Source organism: Perca flavescens, chromosome 14, assembly GCF_004354835.1.
Source record: "Perca flavescens isolate YP-PL-M2 chromosome 14, PFLA_1.0, whole genome shotgun sequence".
NCBI lineage: Eukaryota > Metazoa > Chordata > Actinopteri > Perciformes > Percidae > Perca > Perca flavescens.
In genome coordinates this window covers 7,107,997-7,132,917 of record NC_041344.1, presented here as the reverse complement: position 1 = coordinate 7,132,917, position 24,921 = coordinate 7,107,997, and the positions used below count along the sequence as shown (strand labels likewise).

The following is a 24,921-nucleotide window of genomic DNA, read 5'->3' as shown; positions in this document are numbered from 1 at the left end:
CCCTGTAAGCCTACAAACCATGGATCAGCCATGTTCAGTGCTATGAGTGCTGTCACACTTTCTGCCAGGATGCTAAAAAGGCCTCAGAGTTGAAGAAAGGTGACAAGAGAACGAGAGGAAGATGAATCGAGTTCCTGATGAAGCTCAGCAGAGGCCACTGGTTTCCTCTTGTCGCCCTCAGTCTGTCCGTCCAGCTGTCCGTCGCTCTCTTTTTCAGTCTGTCAGCAGAGCTAAAAGCTTCTGCTCAATGAGGTCACGGCCTGACCTTACGCAATATTTCTCACTTCCAGTAAGACCCACTCCCTGAATCAGTGTGGGGCCAGTTAGGTAAGCCTCTCTTACCTAATTAGCTTCTTACAGAGTGTATAATGGTGGTGGTGCAACAGCCAGGGACAGTGGTGGAGGAAGCATTGAAAGCTTTTATGTTAAAGTAGCAATAACACAATTTGAGCAAATGCTCAAAATCAGAGGTGGAAAGAGTACAAAAATATTCCACTTAAGTAAAAGTACTATTACTTTGATTATCTTTTACAAATCAAATTACCAGCATAAAAATCCACACAAGTAAAAGTAAAAAGTAGCTCATTTAAAATGTACTCAGAGTAAAACTTACTTTTTAAGAGCAGTGGGGAATAATATTTTATTTATACTTATTTAATTAAATCGCAGTCTTTTTTGCGATTTGTTTTTTAAAAGAAGCTAATTAAAATTCAAAAAGCAAAAAAAACCTTTTAAAAAAGCAATGAAAAACTATGCCATAACACTTTTTTTTACTCAGTAATGGATGTGATTTAAAATGTAGCAAAGTACAATACTTCAAACAAAACATACTTTAAGTAAAAGTAAAATTACAGATTTTAAAAACTACTTTAAAAAGTAAAAGTACACAAAAAACTACTCAATTACAGTAATGTGAGTAATTGTAATTAGTTCCTTTTCAACTCTGCTCAAAATATACTTAAATGTATAATATGTAACTTTTTAACGTTAAAGTACTTAAAGAAAATGCTGAAAATAAGTGACGTCCGTGAAGTCACATGATGTCTTTATTTTAGTAGTTTTACGTGACTCACCTAACCTTAACCCTCCTCCATCATTTACTAACCCTAACTATGTATTTCTGTTGCCTGAACTTTACTAGTTCTGTTTTACAATAATAAGTACATGTTTAAAGGTCCAGTGTTTAACGTGTTTAGTTGTTCATTATCAAAATCTGTGTTGCCCGTTCACAAACTTGTCCTTTTTCATGAATATTTACCACCACCATCAATTCCAAGTATTAATTTTGGCTTGAAATTTAACATTTGCATTCACATGAACTGGGGGTAGACATTCCATATTCATGCTCCATCTTGAAATACGTTAGCTGGTAAGGGACATACAGGACATACTGCTCCGCCTTTCGCGTTTTCGCTGTCACATGATCAACTCACAGGTGCTCCTAATGCTGCTAATGGGTATCGTAGCTTGAAGTTTGAAGAAGGAAACATGGAGGACCACACGTATTCAAAATCCAAATTTCAGGAACAGGAGTCTTCTTTGCCCAGAAAAAGAAAAAGGATATTGAAAAGAGCAAGAGACCGGCTTTTTGAAGCGTGAAGGCTACTGTAGCTGTAATACGTACTTTGAACTGCGTGGCGCGAGATTGATTGCGATATATGATCTCAACACTGGATGGGAGAAATTCCCACACATTGGGCCTTTAAAACGGCACCTTTTGAGTTAAATAGAACAGTCACAGGATTAAAAATTCCACCACGGTCACATTTTACAGTCACATGCGGAAGTAAATACCAGTGTTTAAACTTCTTAAACAGCTATTTTTTTTTCTTTTTTTTTTGTCTGTTTCCTTATTTATTGTTTATTCTGACTAATGTTTAATATGTTTGTGTATGTATGCCCCAATCACCATGGCAAATTCCACATAGTAGTAACTACTGTGGTAATAAACTCCTTTTTTGATTGGCGTAGGTTGTTTAGGGGACTCATTGACAAGCGACCTATTCTGTCGTTAAGTATGAGGATGCGTTGCAGACGTCTGACCTCTCAACAGCCCAAAACATTGAACCAACAAGCTGCCTTTCTGTCACACTGACTTCCTGCTTTCTTTCAAAGGTCAGTTCATCCCCCTCTCCTCTCATATGACACTTCTTCTCTCGGACGTGTTTTGTCACACAGGTCTTTATCACTGATCGTCTCCGTCTTGCCCTTCAGGTATAAGAGGCTACTCCACATACAGCTGCCACATGGCCCGGGAGATTAGTAAAAAAGTTAATTTTGCACTCAAGTATAATATCATTAATCCTTGAGTTGTCTTCGGGTCAAATTTGACCCGTTGTCTAAATGTTTATAGCAGAAAAATGGGTTTCTTTTTAACTACATAATTTGGATTACCCAAAAAAAATAACAGATGATTCCATAGAACGTGCTTCGCAAGTACAACAAAAGATCGGATCTGTACTTTCATCGAATTTTGGGTTTTTTGTTAAATTTTTTAGCATTTAAAAAAAAAAAAAAAATACTGAAATGTTTTTGAAACAGTATCCCGACTGAACGTTGACCCTTCTGTGATTATCCTTCCATTAATATTAGTCTAAATAATTCATAATTTCTGCTTTCTTAACTCAAGAATTAGGTATAATTTTCTACAAATTAGTTTTTTTTATTGACCATGAATTCCAAAATTATACCAAAAAGTATAAAACTAGTTATGAGTTGGTGTTGTTGTTTATACATGGTAGTGAAAAGAAGCGTTAAACATCCAAAAAAGCGCCAAAAAGCATTGAATAAAGCGCCAAAAGTGTAAAAAAAAAAAAAAAAAAAAAAAAAAAGACAAAAACGTCTGAAAAAGTGTGGATTTTCAGTTTTGACCGGGAGGACGATGCATGGTCGAATGGAAGACAACACAAGGGTTAAATAGCCCTGGGCATTTTTATTCTCTGTATGTTCTAAGGTCTTGATTTTTCAACTTACTGCAGGAGATTTGGGGTCGCATCCTGTTACAGATCATTGGTTTTGTAAATCGTTTACCACACCAGAGTTTTGGCACCACCTTCAGGATTATTACCATTGCTAATTCAAATCTAGCAGGAGATAAATAATTCAATTATACCTGAAAATAAATACCATTTGAGTGCAAACAGTCTGAAGGAATCTGAATGTGAGGTCATCACTGCGTAACAGCTCTAAGTGTTCACAATAAAAACAAGACATCACATGTCCTTTGAAAGGATTTATTGCCTCTTTCTCATTAAATTAGTCATGAATCAAAACGTGTTAGTCCCGTGATTTTACAGCCAGAGGAGAATGAGTGAGAAATGGGAGACATTTTTGTTATATTTCAGCCAGCAATGTAAACACAACATATCATCTCAATCAGCCCCGTATCTTAATGCCAATTCAATTTCAGTTCACGTGAGTTAATCACAACAAACCGTAAAAATCTATGCAAAACAAAAATAATTTCACAGTCGAGAAATGTTTGACAATTCATATGTCAAAGTCCTATAAACACAGTCTGAATTCACAGTCAGCCATAAGCCTGTTCAGCACAAATTAACATATCATTTGCTGCCATTAAGACATTCATCGCATGAAGCAAGACAATCATTTTGTTTTCCCCACCTTCAGTCCTGAGACTGGTGTGTTCAAACCTCAGACAGTGTATGTTCAGAAAAAGAGCATTGTTAATTTGACTTTACAGTCTGAAATACACGACATGGAGATAACTGCATCAGGTCCTTCAGGTAGAGTCACTCAGTACTCAGTAAAATAAAGGAATGGTTCCACATTTTGGAAACATATAAACAAACCAGATACTTTTTAATTATTGAGACTTTTTTGTTCCTTTTGGACGGAGCCATGCTAGCTGCCCCCCCGTTTCCAGTCTTTATGCTAAGCTATCAGCTACGTTACCCGGCTGCTGGCTTCAGCGTCATATTAAATGAGAGTGATATCGATCATTTCATTGAACTCTCGATTAAGAGTATTTCCCAACATGTCATATAGGATTGGGCATCGAGAACCGATTCATACTTGGGATCGTTTACATTTTAATAACATGCGCAAGTTTTGGTTTCCGTAGCAGCCAGGCGCTTGTTGTGGTGCAGCCAATGGAGCACAGTAAGCGGCGCTCTAGTGTGGCTTTATTTTATGTGGAAAAAGCCCCGTAAAACTGCAAAACACCATTAAATCAAAATAAAACGTTCCTCTTATTTGCTAAATAAGCACGTGACCCGTTTCAGCTCCGCCCCTCAAAGAATCGGAATCGATAAGAACCGGAATTGTAATCCAAATTGTTAAAATCCAAACGATGCCCAACCCCTAATGTCAAACTACTCCTTTAAGCTCCAAATATTTTCTTCAGATTGTCTAAATCTGCTGTTAAACCTCAGAACAGCTTCTGCATCGGGAACTGTATTTTTACTTCCTGTACCGTTTATCAAGATATATTCTTACTTCTATTACACATTCAGCATTTAGCACTGAAGGAGTGACCATGACTGTTTCTACAGGCCAACTACAGCTCCCTATAACAACTTGCCTCATTGTCATTTCACAAACATGAAAAGCAGGTAAACTGATTGCATGTGCACTTCTGTAGCTATCGCACTCCTCTTCCACTGTAACTGAAACACTCTCAAAACTTGTTTTCATTTAAACAGAAGAGCGGTTGTTACAGAAGGGGAGCATTTGGGAGGTGCAGGGGGTGCAGCTAAATGTAAATCTGGTGGACATTAATAGCTTACTATACATTTATGCCAAATTACATCTTTCCTCTGATGATCTCCGAATTGGGCCTTAAGGAATGTAACACACTTTTTGAGGCTAAATAGGACTTTCTGATAACTAGTCGGACATTCCTACTGCTGCTTTACCTCGTTTATTCAGTTCAACTGGATTTTGTAAATCGCCATGTTAATTGGGATGAGGTGAAAAAAACAAAAATAAAATCAATTAAGAAAGCCTCTAATTATTTAAGTAGTTTTAATTTGCTGCCAGTAGATGAACACCCATCGCCAAATTCAGCAAAATATGTTCTTGGCTTATTTAATTCTTAAAATAAAATGCAGTAAAAGCATGTAAACTGTAAATAATTGACAGAAATTAATAGATGTCTGGATCTGGCTACTGATTTCAGTGTTAAAAATAAAATAAGCCACCCAGTAGTAAACACATATGATTTCACATTGTAAACATAAATGTACAGAGTTAACATGGCAGAAGAGGAATGTTTTTTTCTACCTACAGTACGTGATCCCACTTTAAGTGAGCTCTGTGATTCTATGAACACACTACATACTGTGCAATGGATAGTTCCTGGTTTCCGGGACCATAAATACCGGCGAAAGCATGATAAAAGGTGATTTAAACCAACGATTTTCAAAGTGGGGACCGGGAAAACTTTTCAGATTCATTCATGAATGACTGATCAATGATATTCAATCTTTTTTGTTTCGTTTTTGTTTTACAAAACACGTCACAGTCCAACGAATACTATTTGTTCTGAAATGCACTTTAAATTAGCCCTTTTCTCTTCATTTGCCTTTGATATTTTGTTGAGGGACAGTGTTACCTGCAGCTAACTGAATTGATGTCAATCGGTGGGTATTCTGTGTTGAGATGGTGCAAATAATATTTAACACGTCTAATATCTTTCTAATATATTTCTCTTGTGTTGCTATTTCACATAACTAAGAATATAGAAGTGTAAAAAAAAATAAAAATAGGCTGCGTCAAATTATTTCAAAAGGGACATACGTGAGGGGGTCCCTGCTACGTTCTCTATCCTGTATCACGGGTCCTTGGCTGAAAAACAACTAAGAATCTCCGGTTCGAGCAGAGGGTTGCCTCTGTATTCATTTGAAATCTTGACAATTTGACTTTCATATGCCATAAAGCAAAGATAATCTGAACATTTCAAAGTTGCACCTTTAAATCCACTTGCATTATTATATAATGAAGCCACGCTTTAGACCGACAGTCGTTTTAAATACATACATTTTGAGATGCGTGGACAAGGCAGTACCGCTCCCTGAATCAGTGTGGGGATGGGGGACGAGTCATTTAATCCCCCGTTTCCTCTAAAAATCCTAGTATTAGGTGTCTTCAACAGGGTTGGGTATCGTTTGGATTTTTAAGATTCCGATACCGAACCGGTACTTTTAAAACAATTCCAATTCCTAAACCGATTCTTGAAAAACTGAAAAATGACATTAAAGATATGCCCTTTTATAGAAGCGGTAGCCGTAATATTCTTTTACGTCCCGTTTGGTGAGCCCAAAGGGAAAATATGGCATTTTAAAAGTAGCCTACATTTACGGTAGCTAGCTAACGGTTGACTAAAGAGAGAGTGTGATATTTTTATGTCCGTTTCGGAGCGACAGAGGGAAAATATTTCAGTTGACACATTATAGTGGAACCGAAATGAGGAACCGAAATTTGCGTTCTAATCCGGCCCAATTCCTACCGGTTCCGTAGTGGAACCGGTTCCATAGTGCAACCTGTTTTCAGTACCCAACCCTAGTCTTCAACCGTTCTTTCTTCAGGACTTATAATTAAAATAAGATAGACAGACTGATGCTGTAATTTCTAAATTATTTCAGGAAAATTATGAAATCCCAATTTCATTAGAAAAGAAACTGTCTTACAGTTAAAGTAGCCTTCACTTGAGCGGAGCTTTGCAGCTCATTTACTCACAGCAGGTTACTGAGATGTAGCACTCTGCAGTGGCTGCAGAGGGAGCCGTTGCACTGAGAAAAGCATTCCAAATCAAAGATAAAGCTCTGCTCAGACAGCCATCTCCCGGGGGAGGTGATGCAGACACGTAAAAGAGGAACACCTGCTTCTCAGGATGTCACACATAGCCCTTAAATATTTTTTGGGAAATGGCTCATATCATTTAATGGCTTTAAACAGATTAGTGCTTCATTTCCTGTCAAGAAAATTTGAAAGGACTCTTGAATTCTTCCTGAATGAAATTATGTTGCAAGTTGCTTTTACAGCTCTGTGAAGGTTCACGTCCCTGCTGCTTTGGGATCAGTGAGTGGGAGTTAGTCTCAGTGTGATGCACGGGAAGCTACGGACACAGATGCAGGTGAGATGGAAATCACAACGGACGGAACAGCCGGCGACGACTCAAAACTGGATCCAGTTTCCGGAGTTCTGTGGTTGGGATTGTTGTGGAACGGAGCTGGGAACACATAAACTGATGTTGGGTTTTATCGGTGTATTCTGATAACATTGTATCACTTATTAAAAAGGACAATACCAATGTTTTGCATGTTATGACCTCTCTTTAACTTAAAAATATGCCATTTTAAAAACTGAAATGTGTATAATGTATAATATGCACAAAATGTAAACATATCATCAAACATATCACACAGCAAGTATATTTGCATTACTTGGCCAAAACTATATGGACACTCATTTGTTTGACATGCTCAGAGACTACTGTCAGCTCACTGTCAGATATTTTTACAATAATGAGTCCCCTTAATTACTAATATGACTATTGACCGATTTATTTTTTGCCTGTTACAGTTATTTACCCATTTTATTTTCATTCAACTGTATGTAAAGCCAAAACATCTGGATCACCTCCTGGTGGCTGGCTGCAGTATAGGCCATACATCATGCCCCCTCTATTGTTAGTGGGCCAAACTAAAATAATCAAAGTAAAAGTCAAATCATTTTTTTCCCCAAAGATGGTTTTGGTCATTTTAGATAGTTCTTATCATGCTAATGTTCGTTCAAGTGTTAATTTGTCTGATAAGTTTGGTTTTATTGGTTATTTGATGCTATAAAAATGGGGTGAAACGTCATGATTGACAGCTGGGATTGACGGGGGGCAGGTGTATGGGCTCCACCACCTGATCACTACTGGGCAGACTCTGGTTTCAATGACGGCGCCCATATCTGGGATATTTTGGCTTCACTTTTGTACAGTGGGGAGGTAGTGGAGCCGTGTCATCCATCTTTATATACAGTCTAAGGTTGGATCTTACTAATGCTCTTGTGGCTGAATGGGAACAAATCCATAGGTAAAGTCTTCTGAGTCATATATATGTAATGTTGTGTCCACATACTTTTGGCACACAGTGTATATTACAAGAAATGAAGTTGTTTACCTTGCCGGAGCGGAGAAGTCTCCCCAAAGATCTGAACTAGCGTTTGACTGAACCACTGTGTTAGAGTTACTACTGTCCAGCTCCAACAGGCAGTCTGACAGAGATACAGGGAGAAATACAGAGCTCATTAAAAGCAGATTACAAACCGACACACATTTCACTTCATTTTCTGCTGCCTGAAGCTCTAAAACGTACGACTCATTTAACAAGCGACTAATTTCCGCAGCGATTAAGAAAATAGGTCACACCTGTTGGTTAAAGCTGCACAAAGATTCTTAATGTGAAGATACAGCTGTACCCCACACACTGCAAATATGTTAAGTTGCTCAATCTCCCAAATTAAAAAAGTGCATGTTGGCCATGTTTACTGAGAAACACTAATACTGATGCACAGCAGCCTGGTGCATCTTTAGTTTGACTGAGGGGGCCATCTACCTGTTTCTATGTTGTGATTGGATGAGCCTGACGAAGGAGGAGGGGCTATCTTTCCTCCAGGTGGTGGTGGGAGCAGTCCAAACCCACCTGCGCCTTGTGGGCGGGGCTTATCCCTCTTTTTACCTTGCTAGAGACAGATAAAAGAAAAATTACATCTCTCAGAAGTATGAGTTAACACAATTTTTGTATTTACTTGTGTTTAAAATCGTGACTTTTTGTTTCCCTACCGCAAATCAAAATTGCATTTTGATTTGCAATCATAAATTAAGTGATTGATTGAGTGATGACTGAAAAAGAGCGAGAAAACTTTTTCTATTTTTAAGAGTCATGTGGTACGAAGTTGGAAACTGGAAATTATGACTTGATAGATGTGTGAATTACAGACGGTCCTAAATGCATCTCCAGTCACACTCAAGCTCTATTTTCTGTTTTATAGGCAGCATGAACTTATTTCTAAAAAGCCTATTAACCCTTGTGTTGTCTTCACCATTGTCCATGAACTTGTCATTCCGTCAAAACTGAAAAAGTTTATTTTTATGCTTTTGGCACTTTTTTTAAACGTTTTTATCCCTCTTTAATGCTTTTTTTTTTATTCGTGGTCAATAAACCTAATAAAATGACATTATAGCTAATTTTTGAGTTTGAAAAAAAAGCAGATATTATGAATTATTTTGTCTGAATAGCTATTGAATAGAATAGTTAATAAAACAACCAAAATTCAATGGAAGTAATCAATAATTTTACCTGTGAAGAACATGGATGCATGTTGTAGGGGTTCCATACAACGTACATGCATGCATCCAAGTTATTTTCTGATATAAAAAACTTTGAAAAATGGGTCAAATTTGACCCGAGGACAACACAAGGGTTAAATGAATTGTCATTTTGGATTCATTTTGATTACTTGCAGGCAAATTCATTATAAAACCACGGAAGAAAAAAGACCATTACTTTCTGCACGTAACGGTTTAGTTTTATTTAAAAATGTTTTGAAAATGTAGTAAAAGCTGGACATTTTGAGGTTCTTACTCCTATGTTGAGTGTGATGGTCTGTCCCTCTTTAAAGCCCAAGTCCAGTTTTGGTCCTGAATCCCCGAGCTGGGCGCTTTTACTGAATTCAGTGTCCTGTTTCACCCATCTGCAGGGAGGCAGAGAGACAAGCAAACCATCAGCACATATACACAAATAAAACAACACATCTCAGCAGTTTCCAGGAAAACTACAACACGCAGCTTTCCACAAGTACAGGACTGTAGATCTCAAAGACGGCATCCCGTTTTGGCATGGACTGCTTATGCTGCAGATGGTTGTGGGACAGAGGGAAACATTAACACCGTCAATACATTGGAAGGCCAACTAATTATAGCATGCGTGCGAAATGTTCAGTCTTGCATTCATTGCTGTGAATGTTCAAGCTTGTAACCAATCATTACATTGATTTCAAGAAGACATTAATCACCATTTTACACTGAAACCACCGGGTCCTTGCTTACTTGAAATGGTCCTGCAAAGCCACGTTGAAATCAAAAGCGTCCCCTCGGTCCCCGAAGCCAACTCCTATGAAAGCACTGCGACCTGCGGACAAGAGGTGACGTTACAGTAACTGACACGCAAAACAGCCAACATAAAGTTCTTCAAAACCACATCCTTATGCTGAATTTTAGAGCCTGAAAACACAACGTGCACATCCTCACCGTTGTCATCCTCTATCCGCAGAACAAAGTATCGGCTGGAGTCGCTGACCGTTTCCAACGCAACGCCGGGATACTCCCTTAGTGGTGCCTGGGCAAACAGCTCCCCTGCAGGACACGAGGGGAAATGACAAGAGATACATGCAAACTAGTGAACCATCCATCCATCTATCTATTTTTCAACTGTTTATCCTGGTTAGATGCTGCATTCATGTGGTGTCAGAATAAATCGGAAAGATAAATTCCCGACTGGGGAAATGCACGCGAATGCCTCCTTAAGTTGGAAAACAACGGCACGGAAAGTTGGCGAACGTTTTGGTACGCGACTTGCCGATTTGACGTCATATTACGCAGAAACATGGCGGATTAAAGTAAATGTTGGATTGACCGCAAGAAACAATTCACATATTGCGTATTCATTTGTTGCTCACATGTCATTTTTGTAGTATGGCATTAGGTTGTAAACATTAGTTGTTGAGTGACCTAGATTAGGTTCAAAAGTTATTATTTAGTGGCCGGGTTGGCTCAGTGGGTAGAGCAGGTGCATGTGTACTTAGGTTTATGCCTCGACGCAGAGGTCCAGGGTTCGAATCCGACCTGTGACGATTTCCCGCATGTCTTCAACCTCCCTTTCTCATCTAGCTGTCAAATAAAGACGGAAAAACCCAAAAATAATGTTAAAAAGTTATTCTTTAGCCTTATTTCTGATAACAAGTAAGGTAAAGAAATATTAATTCAGTGGTTTAGGGAATGTACTGGTGAACCAACAAGTCAGGGACGCTCTGAGCAATACAATAAAACACATCTTCTTTGTATTATCTACTGTATGTTGTTTCCACATTATGCCTTAGGCTCATAAACATAGCAAAGTCGGAAGAACAACTTCCGAACGCAGGGAATGAAGCTCAGCGTTAGGGATGCACATTTAATCACAATTTTATCAAAATCGCTATATGGACTAGTGCAATATCCGAATCGCAGGCGGGGCCCCATTTTTGTTAAAGGCTAAATATGGGTCAAAACTTTCTGAATGAAGTATTCTGCAGGGACGACCCGGCCTACAAATCCTATCCTACAGACTAAAGAAAAAAAAAAAAAAAAAAAAAAAAAAGAAAATCGCACTATAATCATTAATTTTTTAGATTTTAATATTTGTCAATGAAAATGAGAATAATGATACAACAATGATCATTCCCTCCAATATTGTCAATCATATCGCAATCACAATATCAGTCAAAAATAAAATCGCAAATTAGATAATTTCCTCATATCATGCAGACCTACTCAGCGTACATTATTTCAGGAAGACTTCTAAAGGTTTCTCCTCTCTCTCTTTCCTAAAATGATCAGCTGGTTTGGGGCGTTGACTCTTCAGTTAAACCAATCCGAGTTTGCCATGAACTCCATGAGCCAATCGCATCACTGCATCCCTGCGTTAAAAAGCTCTTTTTCTCTCTGCTGCCATCAGTTGTCATTAGGGGCAAATTGAGCGACCCTCCTTCACCCCATTTACCTCCGGTCGTCATCATTCAGAAGAAACTGTAATCGCTTTCAAGAATGAACTTAAAACTCTTCTATTTGATAAAGCTTATAGTTAGGGAGTGAGGAGTTGCAGTGTTCACCTAACTGGCCCACCTGCTTCTCTTCATAATTGTTAGATTAATAATACATAACAAAGTAGAGGGAGGTAGGCCAGCCAAGCCCGATCCGGCAGGGGGAGAGTTCTAAAGTACAGTACACAATGAGGTCATACCTGAGACCTTGTCCTCCAGTTTGACGTATGCCACTTGGCCCTTGGCGGTGACCCTCATTCGACCAGTCCAGTCTGGAGTATCCAGCTTCCAGTCAGCTGCCCTGTACACAAACAACAAGTTTACTCATAAAAATGTATGCAATAACAGAACATTGATTATTAATTATATAGCAAGCTGTTTCACAAAGAATGTGTTGTCTTTTTTTCCCACAACTTGAACCAATAAAATCTGGATTTCAATAACATCGTCCAGCTTTGAACCAACACGGTAGTTTTAAAACATCTGATCTTCCAAAACACATTACAGCATTTTCCAAAATAATACCATGATGAGAGAATGTCTACGGCTATAAGTGACAGAAAATTAAAATCAATCAAATCTGTGATAGTGTCTTAGATTTATATCGCTGTCACTAACCAGTGATGACTAACATTTTTGACCCCTTAAAATGAAGTAATGTCTACTTGTGTGAACCCACATAACACCTTATGTCTTTGATATGGATGTGACTTCAAGCAAAGACTGATTTTATGTAATGTGAAGGACTTTTTGGGATAAAGAGGTGAAAGTATCCAGTAGGCCTACACAAGAAAAGTTGCAAAAAGTTATTTTTTTTTTTTATCCCTTTAAAATCATCTTGTGTCCCTTCAGATGTATCTTGGAAACCACTTACTAAAACCAATTAAAAGATCATAAAAATCATATCAGAATAGGATTTATTGCAAAGTACGTTTTCATTTACAAGGAATTTGCCTTGGGGTTAGGTGCATACCGTGCATACATAAACATATTACAAAAGGAAATAAAAAATAAAGCAAAGTACTGTCACAGACAAGGACATGAACATAGAATATAAATATTACAAGAATATATGAAGTTGCTGGTGGTCATTTAGATGTATGTAATTCTATTGTTTGGTATAATCTCCCTGCATGCCCACCCAGAAAGTGTTACCTACTGTCTGATATGCCTGCATGTCTAAAATAAAGTTTAAATCTATATTAACAAACTCAAGCAAAATTCACAGAAAACTTGAACAGCGTTTTTCTCAAATCAATAGTGTCACTGTGCGAAGGGGACATCCAAGCTGGCAAATCGCCCGTATCGACCCGGCAAAATGACAAATACCCCCGTCACATCTGTGACAGCTCTACCGCTCCGAACAACAACGCGGCAAATATAACCAGCCACGATTCAAACCGTAAACATATAACTGGAAACAGATTTTCATTTCTGCGCTTCCAAAAATCACAGCATAAAGCCCCTATTCATGATTTGTAAGCATGTTCTGGTAGCGAGCAGTGAAAGCGAAATGCCCGCAGCGAGCGACACCAAACATCGTTAAAACATATTTTGCAGCGCCGTTAACGCCCGGAGGTTATTTCTTTACCTGTATGCGCGGTTAGAAGCTCGCGGCGGGATGCGATAAACGTTGACATCGGGTTTCATGCACAGGATCGACTCGTACTCGCCCTCGGCCGCCATCTTGACTCTACTGTTATTGATGTGGGAGTTGTGGTTGTGACTCATTTATTCGGTTCTGTTCAGAGGAGGGGGTTGTGTGTGTATGTGTGTGTGTGTGTGTGTGTGTGTGTGTGTGTGTGTGTGTGTGTGTGTGTGTGTGTGTGTGTGTGTGTGTGTGTGTGTGTGGTTGTCTTTTGATATTTTAATTAAATATTTAATATAAAATGAAATAGGCCTATGTGATAGCCTACAGTCTATGACTATGGTTGAAATGCCTCACAAATGGCACTTTACTCTCGTGAAACTGCTGAACACTTTTATTTTATAGGAAAATAAGAAAGTTTCCGCTATTTATTAAAAAAAAAAAAAGTAATCTCAAAAGATGCAGAGCAGGTTAACAAAGTTGTGTATTTAATTGAAAAAAAAATATATCGTGAAGGGGCGTGGACTTGCTGGTGCTGAAAACTGCGGAAGCGGAAGCCGTCGTCGTGTCGTAACCTCGAAGATTCCTGAAGATCTACTCAGGGTTAGTTTTTTATTTTTGCTGCAAATACTTATATTTAGTGCACAAAATAACGCGCGGCCAGTTGGTGATGTATTGAACTTAAAGCAGCGGCAGTTTCTCGAAATACGACCCTTCATTTTATCGCTGAAGTCTAATATTTAAGCTCAATCCAGCTGGCTTGACAACATCGTATGACCGTTAGCCATATTGACGTCTGCTAGCCGTCCTCAGTCGCTCTCCGAGGTCCTGAAAACACGAAGTGTGAATCCTCACAGATACCTTACTTGCAAGCACGTCGATTTACAGTTGATGGGGTTTAGACTGATCAACCAGGTGCACTATAAATGAGGTTTTAGCTCATATTTTCTCACACCAGGATGCTGGCAGCTAACTAGCTTGTAGCTTAGCCACATTGCTAACTTAGATGAGGATCTGTGTTTGTGGCAGTGGTTATGATAAACTGACACGACCTGTCACATACAGCAGGTGTAGCCACTCCTTTAGTGTAGCTTTGCAGTCACACATTCATAATTGTAAGCTTGCCATTGTCACTCAGTGCCAACCCATTCCTCAGCTCGTTTTTATGTCGACTGGTTCCTCCCTGCAGCTGTAGGATCTGGTTTCGGACAGCCTGAGTCAAGTCAATGCAGTCAGGGGGAAGACAGAGCAGCAGGATGTACGCTCACTAGACCAGCACTCAAGCAACATAAAATACATCTTTGACAGCCTGACTTTAGAAAAGGTGTGTGTGTGTGTGTGTGTGTGTGTGTGTGTGTGTGTGTGTGTGTGTGTGTGTGTGTGTGTGTGTGTGTGTGTTTTAATTGTGTGTAAGAATGTGTGTATGTTTGGGTGTTCTTCTTTTCTGTGCTGACTCTGTAAGCATGCAATATTGTTCAAAAGTTTATTTCTGAATTCAGATCACGGTGGTTTGATTCCCCACCTCCCTCCCCAGACACCATGACGTCCTCTATGCTCCGCAGACAGCTGAAGAACCTGGTCCAGAACTACTCTGAGGCTGAGGTCAAGGTAAAATAAACTGAATTCGAGGGCATGGAGAAACTAAGTGAACTGCAATATTTTCCATTATAAGTCAGCTACATTTTCCCTCCAGCAGGAAACGTATTCTTTAGTTCTTAGTTCTTTAGGATTTTTAGAACGTTTTTGCTTTCTTAGATAGGAAAACGTTAAAGTGGCAACAGAGATGGGAATAACATATGCCTTAAACCTAGGTCACTAGCACAAGAGGGCAGTTGTTAATATCCAGTGACACATTTTAGACGTATTGAGCATCATTTTATACACACTGTTAGTCAACATTATATACAGTATGTGGCATTTAAATACAGCTCTGTGGTTTTAAACTATTTATTGTCTATACAACATGAGTTTCAAAGAATGTTCCCACCCAAGGGTCAGTTGAGTTAAAGAGGTGCAAGCTCAATAGAACAAGCCATTAATTTAAAGTATCTACAGCAGTAAACTCATACAGTTCTCTTCAGTCACAGTGAGCCGTTATCTTAAATCCTAACTGTCCAATTTTTATAACCAGGGAAATATGGGAATACGTTTCTGGCAAACATGCTGATCTGATGAAACATTATCTGTAATAGCCTGGCAGAACAGATTATTTATCATTTTTGTTAAAATGAAATGAGATGACGGCAAGGAAAGCTTGCTACACTGTAACTGGTGCCACGTTTTCTAACTTTGAGCCTTTTTTTGTTACAAGCTTGCATCTGACCTTTGGACGGCTGCAACCTTATATTTTTGACATTTCTTGCTTTGCTTCTTTTGCAGGTGAGAGAGGCAACATCTAATGACCCATGGGGCCCATCCAGCACTCAGATGGCAGACCTCTCTGATCTGACCTACAATGTGGTGGCCTGCAACGAGATCATGACGATGCTCTGGAAGCGCCTGAAAGACGACAAGAACTGGAGACACATCCACAAGGTAATCATAACAATGCACAATAAGTTTATTATGTACCGAGACTGTAGTTAAAAAGCCATTTCATACAGTTAATATTGCAGATGTTATGTCAACCTTAAAATGTCTCTGTATGCATAGAAACAGGACATTTTCAAAGACACCCATTATTTGTAAATGCTGATGGGACCTGTAGCACCAGGCCCCTCTGTGGTGTCTCAGATGGATGTGTTCATCAATTATATTTAATTCATGCTGACAAGGTCACCCAAAGAATCATCCGTAGCTTTATTTTTTAAAAACAAAGGCTCTGACCAACATGATCAACATTTCTCTGGTCTCAGACAAAAAATACATAGTCCATCTTTTTTTGTTACCTAGCATTTCATGCCACCCTTTGATTTAGCAAGAAATGTTAGAATATGTGATCAAAACCAGGATATTCTCTATTAGAGTCATATACATGTTAGGGCTGCCCGATTATGGGGAAAAATTATAATCCCTATTATTTTGGTCAATATTGACATCACAATTATTTAACATGATTACTCCTTGACTTTTGAAAAGATGTTGCAATTTTTGAATATAAAAAACCCTGGTGAATACCTCTATATATAGTTAAAATAATACTTGCTCTTTGGTGTCTTATGTGTTCACCAAATTACAGGAGATGCTTGGACAGAATATTTTTTTTTGCCCGGTACATTTGGCCAGTAATTGGAGCTGCGTTGTTATTTTTCTCCTTGTTGTTATTTCATTGATCAATCAACAGTGAAAGGACTTTGATCTGTGAAATTTTCCTTAATAGAACAGTTTGAACTACAAGACAAAATAAGAGTTTACTTGCAAAACGTAATGTGAAAAGTTCGATTACTTTTGTTTTTGTGATCGTTAGGAGCCGAAATCGTAATCGCGATTTAAAATTTGATTCATTGCATAGCCCTAATAGATGTACAGGGATACCCATAGTTTAAAAGATTCAGATCTTAACATTGCGTTGTTGTTGTTGTTGTTGTTGTTGTTGTTGTTGAGGTTCCACCTCAACTAAAATGCATTGCCATTAAGTGAAAGCACTCTCCGTTCCATTGCATTGCATTACATGATATGATTTATTTATCTGATCTTTAGTAAAGACATAAACTGCAGCACATATGTGACTTTGTATTTGCACATCAGTTACACTAGTGTCCACTGCTAGCATTGTGTTTTTTTTAAGCTTTTGCATATTGTTTATCTTTTCCTACCAAATCTGTGAGTTTAGTTTCATGTTTGTTGTTTTATCCTATGAATTCCACACTTGTATGGAAGCTATTGTAATTAGGTTATTTTTGATTCAGAGATAAACATTTTTGTTACACATATTTGTTCATTGCCATGCTTTTTTTTTTTTTTCATACCAGTCCCTGACACTGCTGGAGTACCTGTTAAAGACCGGTGACGATCGTGTGCTTCTGAAAATGAAAGACAACATCTACATCGTCAAAGCCCTCACGGAGTATCGCTTTGTAGAAAAAGATGGCAAAGATCAGGTGACTCTTTTAGTATCAATTTAAAGGTTGCATGCGATGCATTATGGTTATCCATTATTGGTACTGTAATATTCATATCATCATACACCTTTTAACCTCTAGACTAAGTTCACACTTAATGAATGAAAACTGATTGAGATTCATGTTTGGTGTCTCAAACAAATGTAAGAATCCCTTGTTTCAAAAGCTTTCTAGAGTAACAATGCTTTACACTTTTAGACTTAGACTCGTACCCTTTTTTTTTTTTTTTTTTTTTTTTTTAAGCCTTAGATAGGATTCTGCGCAAAGGGCCATAGTCAAATCAAAGTCTAATCTAAGCATATCTGTTCCAGGGTGGAAATGTGAGAGAGAAGGCAAAAGTTGTCCTTGTTCTTATGGAGGATGATGAGAAACTAAAGGAGGAGAGAGACTTTGCCCTCAAGACCAGAGAGAAGACATCAAAAAGTTCTGCTGGTGAGCCCTTCTGCTAAATGCCCATTGTTGGAACTGTTTTAGTATAATTCTCTTTATTTGTCTGTCTCTCTCACACATCTCATTCAATCTCTTTTCCACCCCTTCTAACCAGCCTCATCCACCGACACCGTCACGGATCCTAACTACAAGCCAGTCTACGTTCCCGGGACCTCAGGGCTTCCATCCTTAGACAACATACCCTCAGTGGCTGACTTGGCCGCTTCCTTCGCTGCCCGCAAAGAGGAGCGTCTTAAACAGGAAGCTGAGAAGAAAGAAGCAGAGAGGAGGGTAAGTAAAATAGCAAGTACAGTACAGAGCTTTAGCAAGTGGACACAATAGTCTGAACACTTTACACCAGTGTAATATAATGCATTCGAGAACAACACTACAAACCATAGCCTCAACAGTTATATTTACAGCCCTTTTAACAAAGTCCCAACAAACTCGACATTCTATACAACATTGAAGGCAAAAGTTTCAATCAAAAAATGGAGCATTCAAAATGAGATTACGGAGTTGTTCACAAACTAATACTAATTGCAATTAATTACTCTGCTTAAACAAATCAGTTTGATCTCAACAGTACAGGTTTAGTTACACCACTGATGATGCCATTACTAAGTCTGTGTGTTAACTCCTCTTATATTGCAATTGTAATATCCTAGGCCAAACTGAGTGAAGAAGAGCTGAAATGGGAGGATGCCGGGAAAGGCAATGACGCAAAAGGGGGTGCCTGGGGAGGAGAGAAAGCAGAGGAGGTGAAAGAAGACCAATGGGGAGCCCCCGAAGAACCTAAAGAGGCCACAGATCCATGGGGCACATCAGCAAAACCTGACACAGAAGCTAGCAGTGATCCTTGGGGTCCTCCAGCCAAAACTGAGGAAGATCCATTTTCAGCGCCAAAAACGGGTGAAAATTCATTTGCTGCCCCAAAGAATGGAGAAGATCCTTTTGCAGCACCAAAAGATGAACCTGATCCTTTTAGTGCATCAAAAGATGACCCATTCAACACCCCAAAAGATAGTTCAGACCCCTTCAATGCACCCAAAGACAAGGAGGATCCATTTGCTGCACCAAAAGATAAACCAGATCCCTTCAGTTTGTCTAACAATGATCCATTCAACACCCCAAAGGATGATCCATTCAACACCCCAAAGGATGATCCATTCAACGCCCCAAAAGATGATCCATTCAGCACACCAAAGAATGATCCATTCAACACCCCAAAAGATGATCCATTTAATGCTCCAAAAGATGATCCATTTAATGCTCCAAAAGATGATCCATTTAATGCTCCAAAGAATGACAAATGTAATGCTCCAAAGGATGATCCTTTTAGCACCCTAAATGATGATCCTTTTAATGCCCCAAAGGATGATCATTTTAATGCTCCAAAGCGCGATCCTTTCACCACCCCAAAAGGTGATCCTTTTAATGCCCCAAATGATGACCCATTCAGTACCCCAATAGATGATCCATTCACTGCACCAGCTTCAACACCCCCTAAGGAAGACCCATTTTCAGCCCCAGCATCATCTAAAGACGACCCCTTCACATCCTCCACAATGCCACCTAAAGAAGATCCTTTCTCTGCACCGAGTAAACTTTCCCAAGATGACCCTTTTGCTGCAGCAACAACGCCACCCAAAGAGGATCCTTTCTCTGCACCGTCCAAACCTACAAACGACGACCCTTTCGCTGCAGCAACAACGCCGCCCAAAGAGGATCCTTTCGCTGCACCGTCCAAACCTACAAACGACGACCCTTTTGCTGCAGCAACAACGCCCCCCAAAGAGGATCCTTTCACTGCACCGTCCAAACCTACAAAAGACGACCCTTTCGCTGCACCAACAACAGCCCCTAAAGAGGACCCATTCACAGTGCCATCCAGTCCACCAAAAGGTGATGCCTCCGATCCCTTCAATGCCCCTCCGGTGAGCTCGCCCCAAGGCAGTGCAGATTTGTGGGGAGCCCCTGCTAGTTCTCCACTCGCCACTGGGTCAGATCCCTGGGGACCGCCATCTGCTCCAAAGGAAACAAAGAGCGGAGATCCCTGGGGTGACGGGACAAGCCTCTCCTCACCCATTGATCATTCTGATGCATTTGGAGATTCATCCAAACTGGACAATGACCCATGGGGAGCCCCAGGTAAGAAACTAACAAATCGAAGCTTCTAAACCCTCAATTCACTTCTTCAGTTTTTCCTCCGTATCCCATTGCCTTCTTTAGCTTTCTCAGGTGTCATCACAACCTCGATCAATTGATAACAAAATGGTCATATATTGTGGAAGACGTAACCACTGTGTCACCAGAATCTTCTGTCTCTGACCTCTTCACTGAGCGGATTGACTGGCGTTACAAAGTGTAATGATTGTATGATTGAGCAGCGTCAAAGCAAGGAGCACTCACAACCACAAAAAACGACCGCTCAACTTGAAGAATCTGAAACGACCGAGGTCACGACTTATGATTCAAATATTGTTTTCAGGTTGTAGCCCTCCCATTAAGCATCACTAGAAACCGCTTTGTTTAACACTGTATCGATGAAATGGCAAGGGCCCTGACTAAGAGTTTCTGTAAACATCAGAAAACTGTCATAAGGACATGTCAAAAGTTATTGACCATTAGTCATTGCAGGGCCATTTGCATCCAACGCCAGAGACCATCCTTGAACAGAGATGGGGGGGTTACGATCTCCCTCTGTATACTAGTACTTCTATTACATGGTGAAGGCTGTATGATACGGTTTAAAGCTCTTTTGAAAAGCTCATAAGTGAACCCTAATGTTTAGAGTATTGTATCACTACACTACATAACAAAGCCATTATACTGAAGTATTTCTCTTATCTGTATAGTGTTGTTTTGTCCTGTTTGAGCTTTTTTGCTTTATTTCCCTGTTTAGCTGCAGTTCTAGTTAGCACGGATGACGCGTGGGGTTCACCTGCTCCACCCTTAGACTCCTCCCCATCCAGTGACCCCTTTGGAGACGGTGCATCTAAAAAAAGTGATCCTTGGGGTGCACCAAGCAACAATGCGACAGGTAAATTTCACTTTGCACTCTGTCTGAATGCTTATTTCTGTGACTCATCCATCATTGACGAGAGCAAAACCTCATTGCGTCATTTTTGTATTTAGCAATAAAATGCTCCTCTCTGATTAAATCATCTGAATCTTCTGCTAAAATGCCCGCTTGTTCTGAATCAATAGAAGACTATGACAGCTTGCTTGGTGAACGGCTGAGAATAATGACTCTAAAACTTAACTGTTTGTGTGCCTGCATCTGTGTTTATGTGTGAAATATATATGCTTTTCTTATATACACTTAATGGTCATTTTGCATGTGTGACCGTTTTCTTCCATTTTCCCCATTTCACCTCCATCTTCCCATCAGTCAGCAGTTGGCTAACAATCGTAATCAACTAAAACTTCTCTTCCGCTTTGCTCTCTCTTCCTCCCTGACCCGTCCCCAAAAGAAAACACCTTTTAGAGTAGAATTGGACCTTTATTGTATTGCAGGAAAGCAAACGGCGCAGGAAGAGAAGTTGCATGAAAAGACTGCGTTGTTTCTGGGCTCTGCGGGGGCGTCACTTGTTGACCTGGACAATCTATTTTCTTCTAACCCCGAACCCAAACAGCGCCCCCTTGTCAACAAGCTCGTCGCCCAGACACAAGCCATCGGTAAGGACAGAAAAAATGCTCCACTCTCGGTGACCGGTACCATTTTTGACAAAGTCAGAGTTTTCATGTGGATTTACTTGTGGTGCGCTTGATTCAAACGGATGCATGGTCAACTTCAATGACTTGAAAATCACTGAAATACTATAAATCAGTAACTCCCTGATGAAATGTTTGCCACTACTGTTCAGCTGAAGTCCAGAGAGAGAGAGAGACTGCGAGAAGGGCGGAGAAAGTATGAGTGACAAATTAATATTTATCAATAGGTTTGTATGGAAAAGCGTATTGTGATTATGTGTTTTGCCTAACCACCCCTGCCCTGTGGCTGTATAGTGTATAGATGTTGTTGTGTAAGTGTGTGTGAGCATTGGTGACCTATTGAAGTTCAGTATAGAGACTAGTGTATATTAGCCAGCAGGAATTTTAACTCCTTTTACCCCTCTCTCTGCTTCGGTGAATTTTCTCTTTGCTGGAATACTTCAAACTGTACATCCCTCCCTCCTTCCCCTCATCCCTCCATCTTCCTATAACTCCTAATTTCCCAGGCGCTTTCAAAGCCAGGGGCATGACGTCTGGCCCCGTGGTCAGATCAGGGACTGTTGCAGGGGGGTTCCTTCCTGAAACGTCATACTGCAGTCCTTTTGGGTCCACCCTTGCTCCCTCCTTTGGTGCACCTTCTCCCACTTTTGGAGCTGCTAATCCATCCAGTGAAACTCCCCTATTTCAGCTACCGTCCCATACCATGGGCTTAAATATGCTTCAGGTGGCTCCTCCCTTCACAGGAACTGGAATGGTACAATCCGTTTCTGTGGGAGGGAGTCCACAAATGGGCCTTAACATGAACCCCCCCTTTGGAGGAGTGGGAATGGTGCATTCTGGACCCCCGGTGGGGAATCCTTTGGCAAACCCCCTCTCATTGGGAACAGGAATGGGTCAGTCCAGTTTCTATGGAGGAAATCACCAAGCAGGAGTGGCTCACTTGGGAGGATCCACTCCACTGGGCGGCGGGGGAGTCCCCTTCCAGCCACAGTTTCTCTCAGGCAGCGGGTCGGATGAGACCTTGAACAAAAACAATCCATTCCTGTTCTGACACCTTGCCATGTATACTTTCCTGTTACATGCATGTATTATGTTTTAGCCTTTTAAATGTATATGTTGCAAACATTTTCCAAAACATAGCATAGATTTAGATTGCTTTATTATGTACCTCCAGGCAGCCATTGGTTTTCAGTTACCCTCATCATGAATTTTCCATCATAATTTTCCCTCAATTTTACAATATATAATTTAAATGTATTTCAGTTTCGTAAGCAGGGACTTTTAAAAGATCTCGTATTGAAGGGCTTGTGAAAAAGATGATGCAAATTTGGCCATGTCTCGTGTTAAAGTTGCTTTTCAGCAGCCGACTCTCAAAGCTCAGATGTCATATGTCCCTGAACGCACCAAGAAAGAAGACCAAATACTGAGACGATAATTCAGTCGTGAGAGTGCCTGCTCCTAACTGATCCAGCTTGTAATAATAGCATTCATTTGACAAATGTGGTGGGCTGAAATCAATGACCGTCTGGAAGGTAGGAAACGGTATAAACCCTTTATGATATTCTTTTGGAAAATGAGCAGTAGTTACATGCATATAACCTGTCAAGGCTAAAACATGCAAAACAACTTGTCAGATCCTTTAATTGAACCCCTCCCATTGTGATCTACACATGCCCAATCAATATAATAGCCATGGTTTAAATGTATGCAACACAATGTATTACAGAAATGCACACAAATCTATTGGCTAGACCAGCAGTCGTATTCCTTTTCATGCAAGTCTGAGAAACAGAGAGCACCTAAATATGAGTGTCTGTGGAAATCCTGAAGAATTACTGTGGATGTGAGTGTTGAGCTGTAAAACATTGACAGAACTGATCAAGGAAAGACGTCCCTGTAGGTTATCATTAAGTGTGTATGTGTTTGAACAAGGCAGACTTTGTGTGTGTGTGTGTGTGTGTGTATGTGTGTGATATTGTGCTGATGTAAATACTAGAAGTAATCACAGATAAATCTTGAAATATGCTGTATATTAGAGTGTTACAATCATGAGTAACTATTTATTGATCTATTTATTGATTGATTTATTGCTTGATTATTTATTGATGCAAAATGCAGCAATGGCCTCCAACAAAGTTCAGGTTCACTTTCATTACAGTGTCACTATCAGGCGGGTTGACCTGATGGTATTTATTACAAGTGATCTCAAGCATGATTGGCTTCAATCTGATACGGCTGTTCAAGAACTGCACTGTCAATCAACTCGGTAACCAATGGTGGCTTTCTCTTCCCTGTTTTAGGTTTGTAGTCATTCTGGATTTGTTGTGTAATTGAACATGTCTCCTCTGTATCTCTAGGCCTTATACAAGAAACCGAAATGTCTGAATAAAAACCGAATTTGAACATATCAATCTCTTTAATGTGCATGCAGTCTGAATGTGTGTGCGCGTGTCCGTGTGTGTGTGTGTGTGTGTGCGAAATGAAATATTTCAACACCCCTGCATTGCTGTATCTACAAACAGCTGCTTCCTTGTGGCTGGAAATACATTTTTGACATGTTTTGACTTAAAAAAAAGTAGCAGGAATAGCCATAGTTTGAGAGGTGAAGGCAGAAATGACTTCTAGGAGGTCACTCAGTTTTGAATTTTTAGCGGTCTTTGTGTTTCCTGAGCCTGTATGTGTCTTTCATGTATTTTTGGACTTGATGAGTTATAGTTAATAGAGAAAGATGAGGATGAGCAACAAGTCCATAACACTGTTATTATTTCTCAGATTTAATTTTGTATAAATTAATTTATTTTGCTGTGTATTCAAATTTAAAGCTGTGTTGTAAACTGTGACAGTATACAGTACATTTGAGAAATAAAAGTATACAATATTACTGTATAACAATGATGTTCACACTGTTTTTGAACTGAATTTCTTCTTGTTTATTCTATTAGCTCAACTTTATTAGCTCAACTTTATCTTTCAACCCATAAAAACTGGCCTACTCTCACCACAAGAGGGCAATACATGCACATATTAAGACATAACACTGAAACGTTACATATACATCCAGTTGATGCCACTGTCATTTGCAAATCACTTCAAAATAATACAATAATGCCGCATAAAGAATATCCTGCTTATGGAAAATGAATTCTGCTTTAAGTACTTTTAAAAATAAATTAATAAAGTAATCAATTTACTACATATTAACCTTCAGTGCACATACACTGAGAATGGAGTTATGGAGACATTTTGTATATTTAAACCTAAAAGATTGTACTTAGTTGCATTTACACAAGTATCACTTTCAACTCGGCAAGTCGT

General features: G+C 39.5%; 2 protein-coding genes across 5 annotated transcripts; one reads left to right on the top strand and one right to left on the bottom strand.

Moving 5' to 3' along the window:
• Positions 1-6,389: 6,389 nt before the first annotated feature.
• necap1 (NECAP endocytosis associated 1) lies at positions 6,390-13,508 on the bottom strand. The gene is made up of 8 exons (XM_028597292.1): positions 13,403-13,508; positions 12,012-12,112; positions 10,262-10,366; positions 10,061-10,142; positions 9,597-9,705; positions 8,568-8,694; positions 8,133-8,226; positions 6,390-7,192 (listed from the first exon to the last, which is right to left on the bottom strand). Exons 1-8 carry the CDS (start codon positions 13,495-13,497, stop codon positions 7,138-7,140), a joined length of 768 nt encoding a protein of 255 aa, XP_028453093.1. The 5' UTR covers positions 13,498-13,508; the 3' UTR covers positions 6,390-7,137.
• A 413-nt stretch (positions 13,509-13,921) lies between these two features.
• LOC114567952 (epsin-1) lies at positions 13,922-24,011 on the top strand. Of its 4 annotated transcripts, none has more exons than XM_028597252.1 (11): positions 13,922-14,002; positions 14,589-14,723; positions 14,934-15,007; positions 15,779-15,934; positions 17,311-17,439; positions 17,772-17,892; positions 18,005-18,180; positions 18,558-20,040; positions 20,795-20,932; positions 21,409-21,570; positions 22,113-24,011. In XM_028597252.1, the coding sequence occupies exons 3-11, from the start codon at positions 14,939-14,941 to the stop codon at positions 22,655-22,657; spliced, it is 2,979 nt and encodes a 992-aa protein (XP_028453053.1). In that variant the 5' UTR covers positions 13,922-14,002; positions 14,589-14,723; positions 14,934-14,938; the 3' UTR covers positions 22,658-24,011. The 4 variants fall into 4 exon arrangements, with proteins under 4 accessions (XP_028453053.1, XP_028453051.1, XP_028453052.1 ...); XM_028597250.1 differs by having other exon boundaries at positions 14,899-15,007; XM_028597251.1 differs by lacking the exon at positions 14,589-14,723 and having other exon boundaries at positions 13,944-14,002; positions 14,899-15,007.
• Positions 24,012-24,921: the final 910 nt, after the last annotated feature.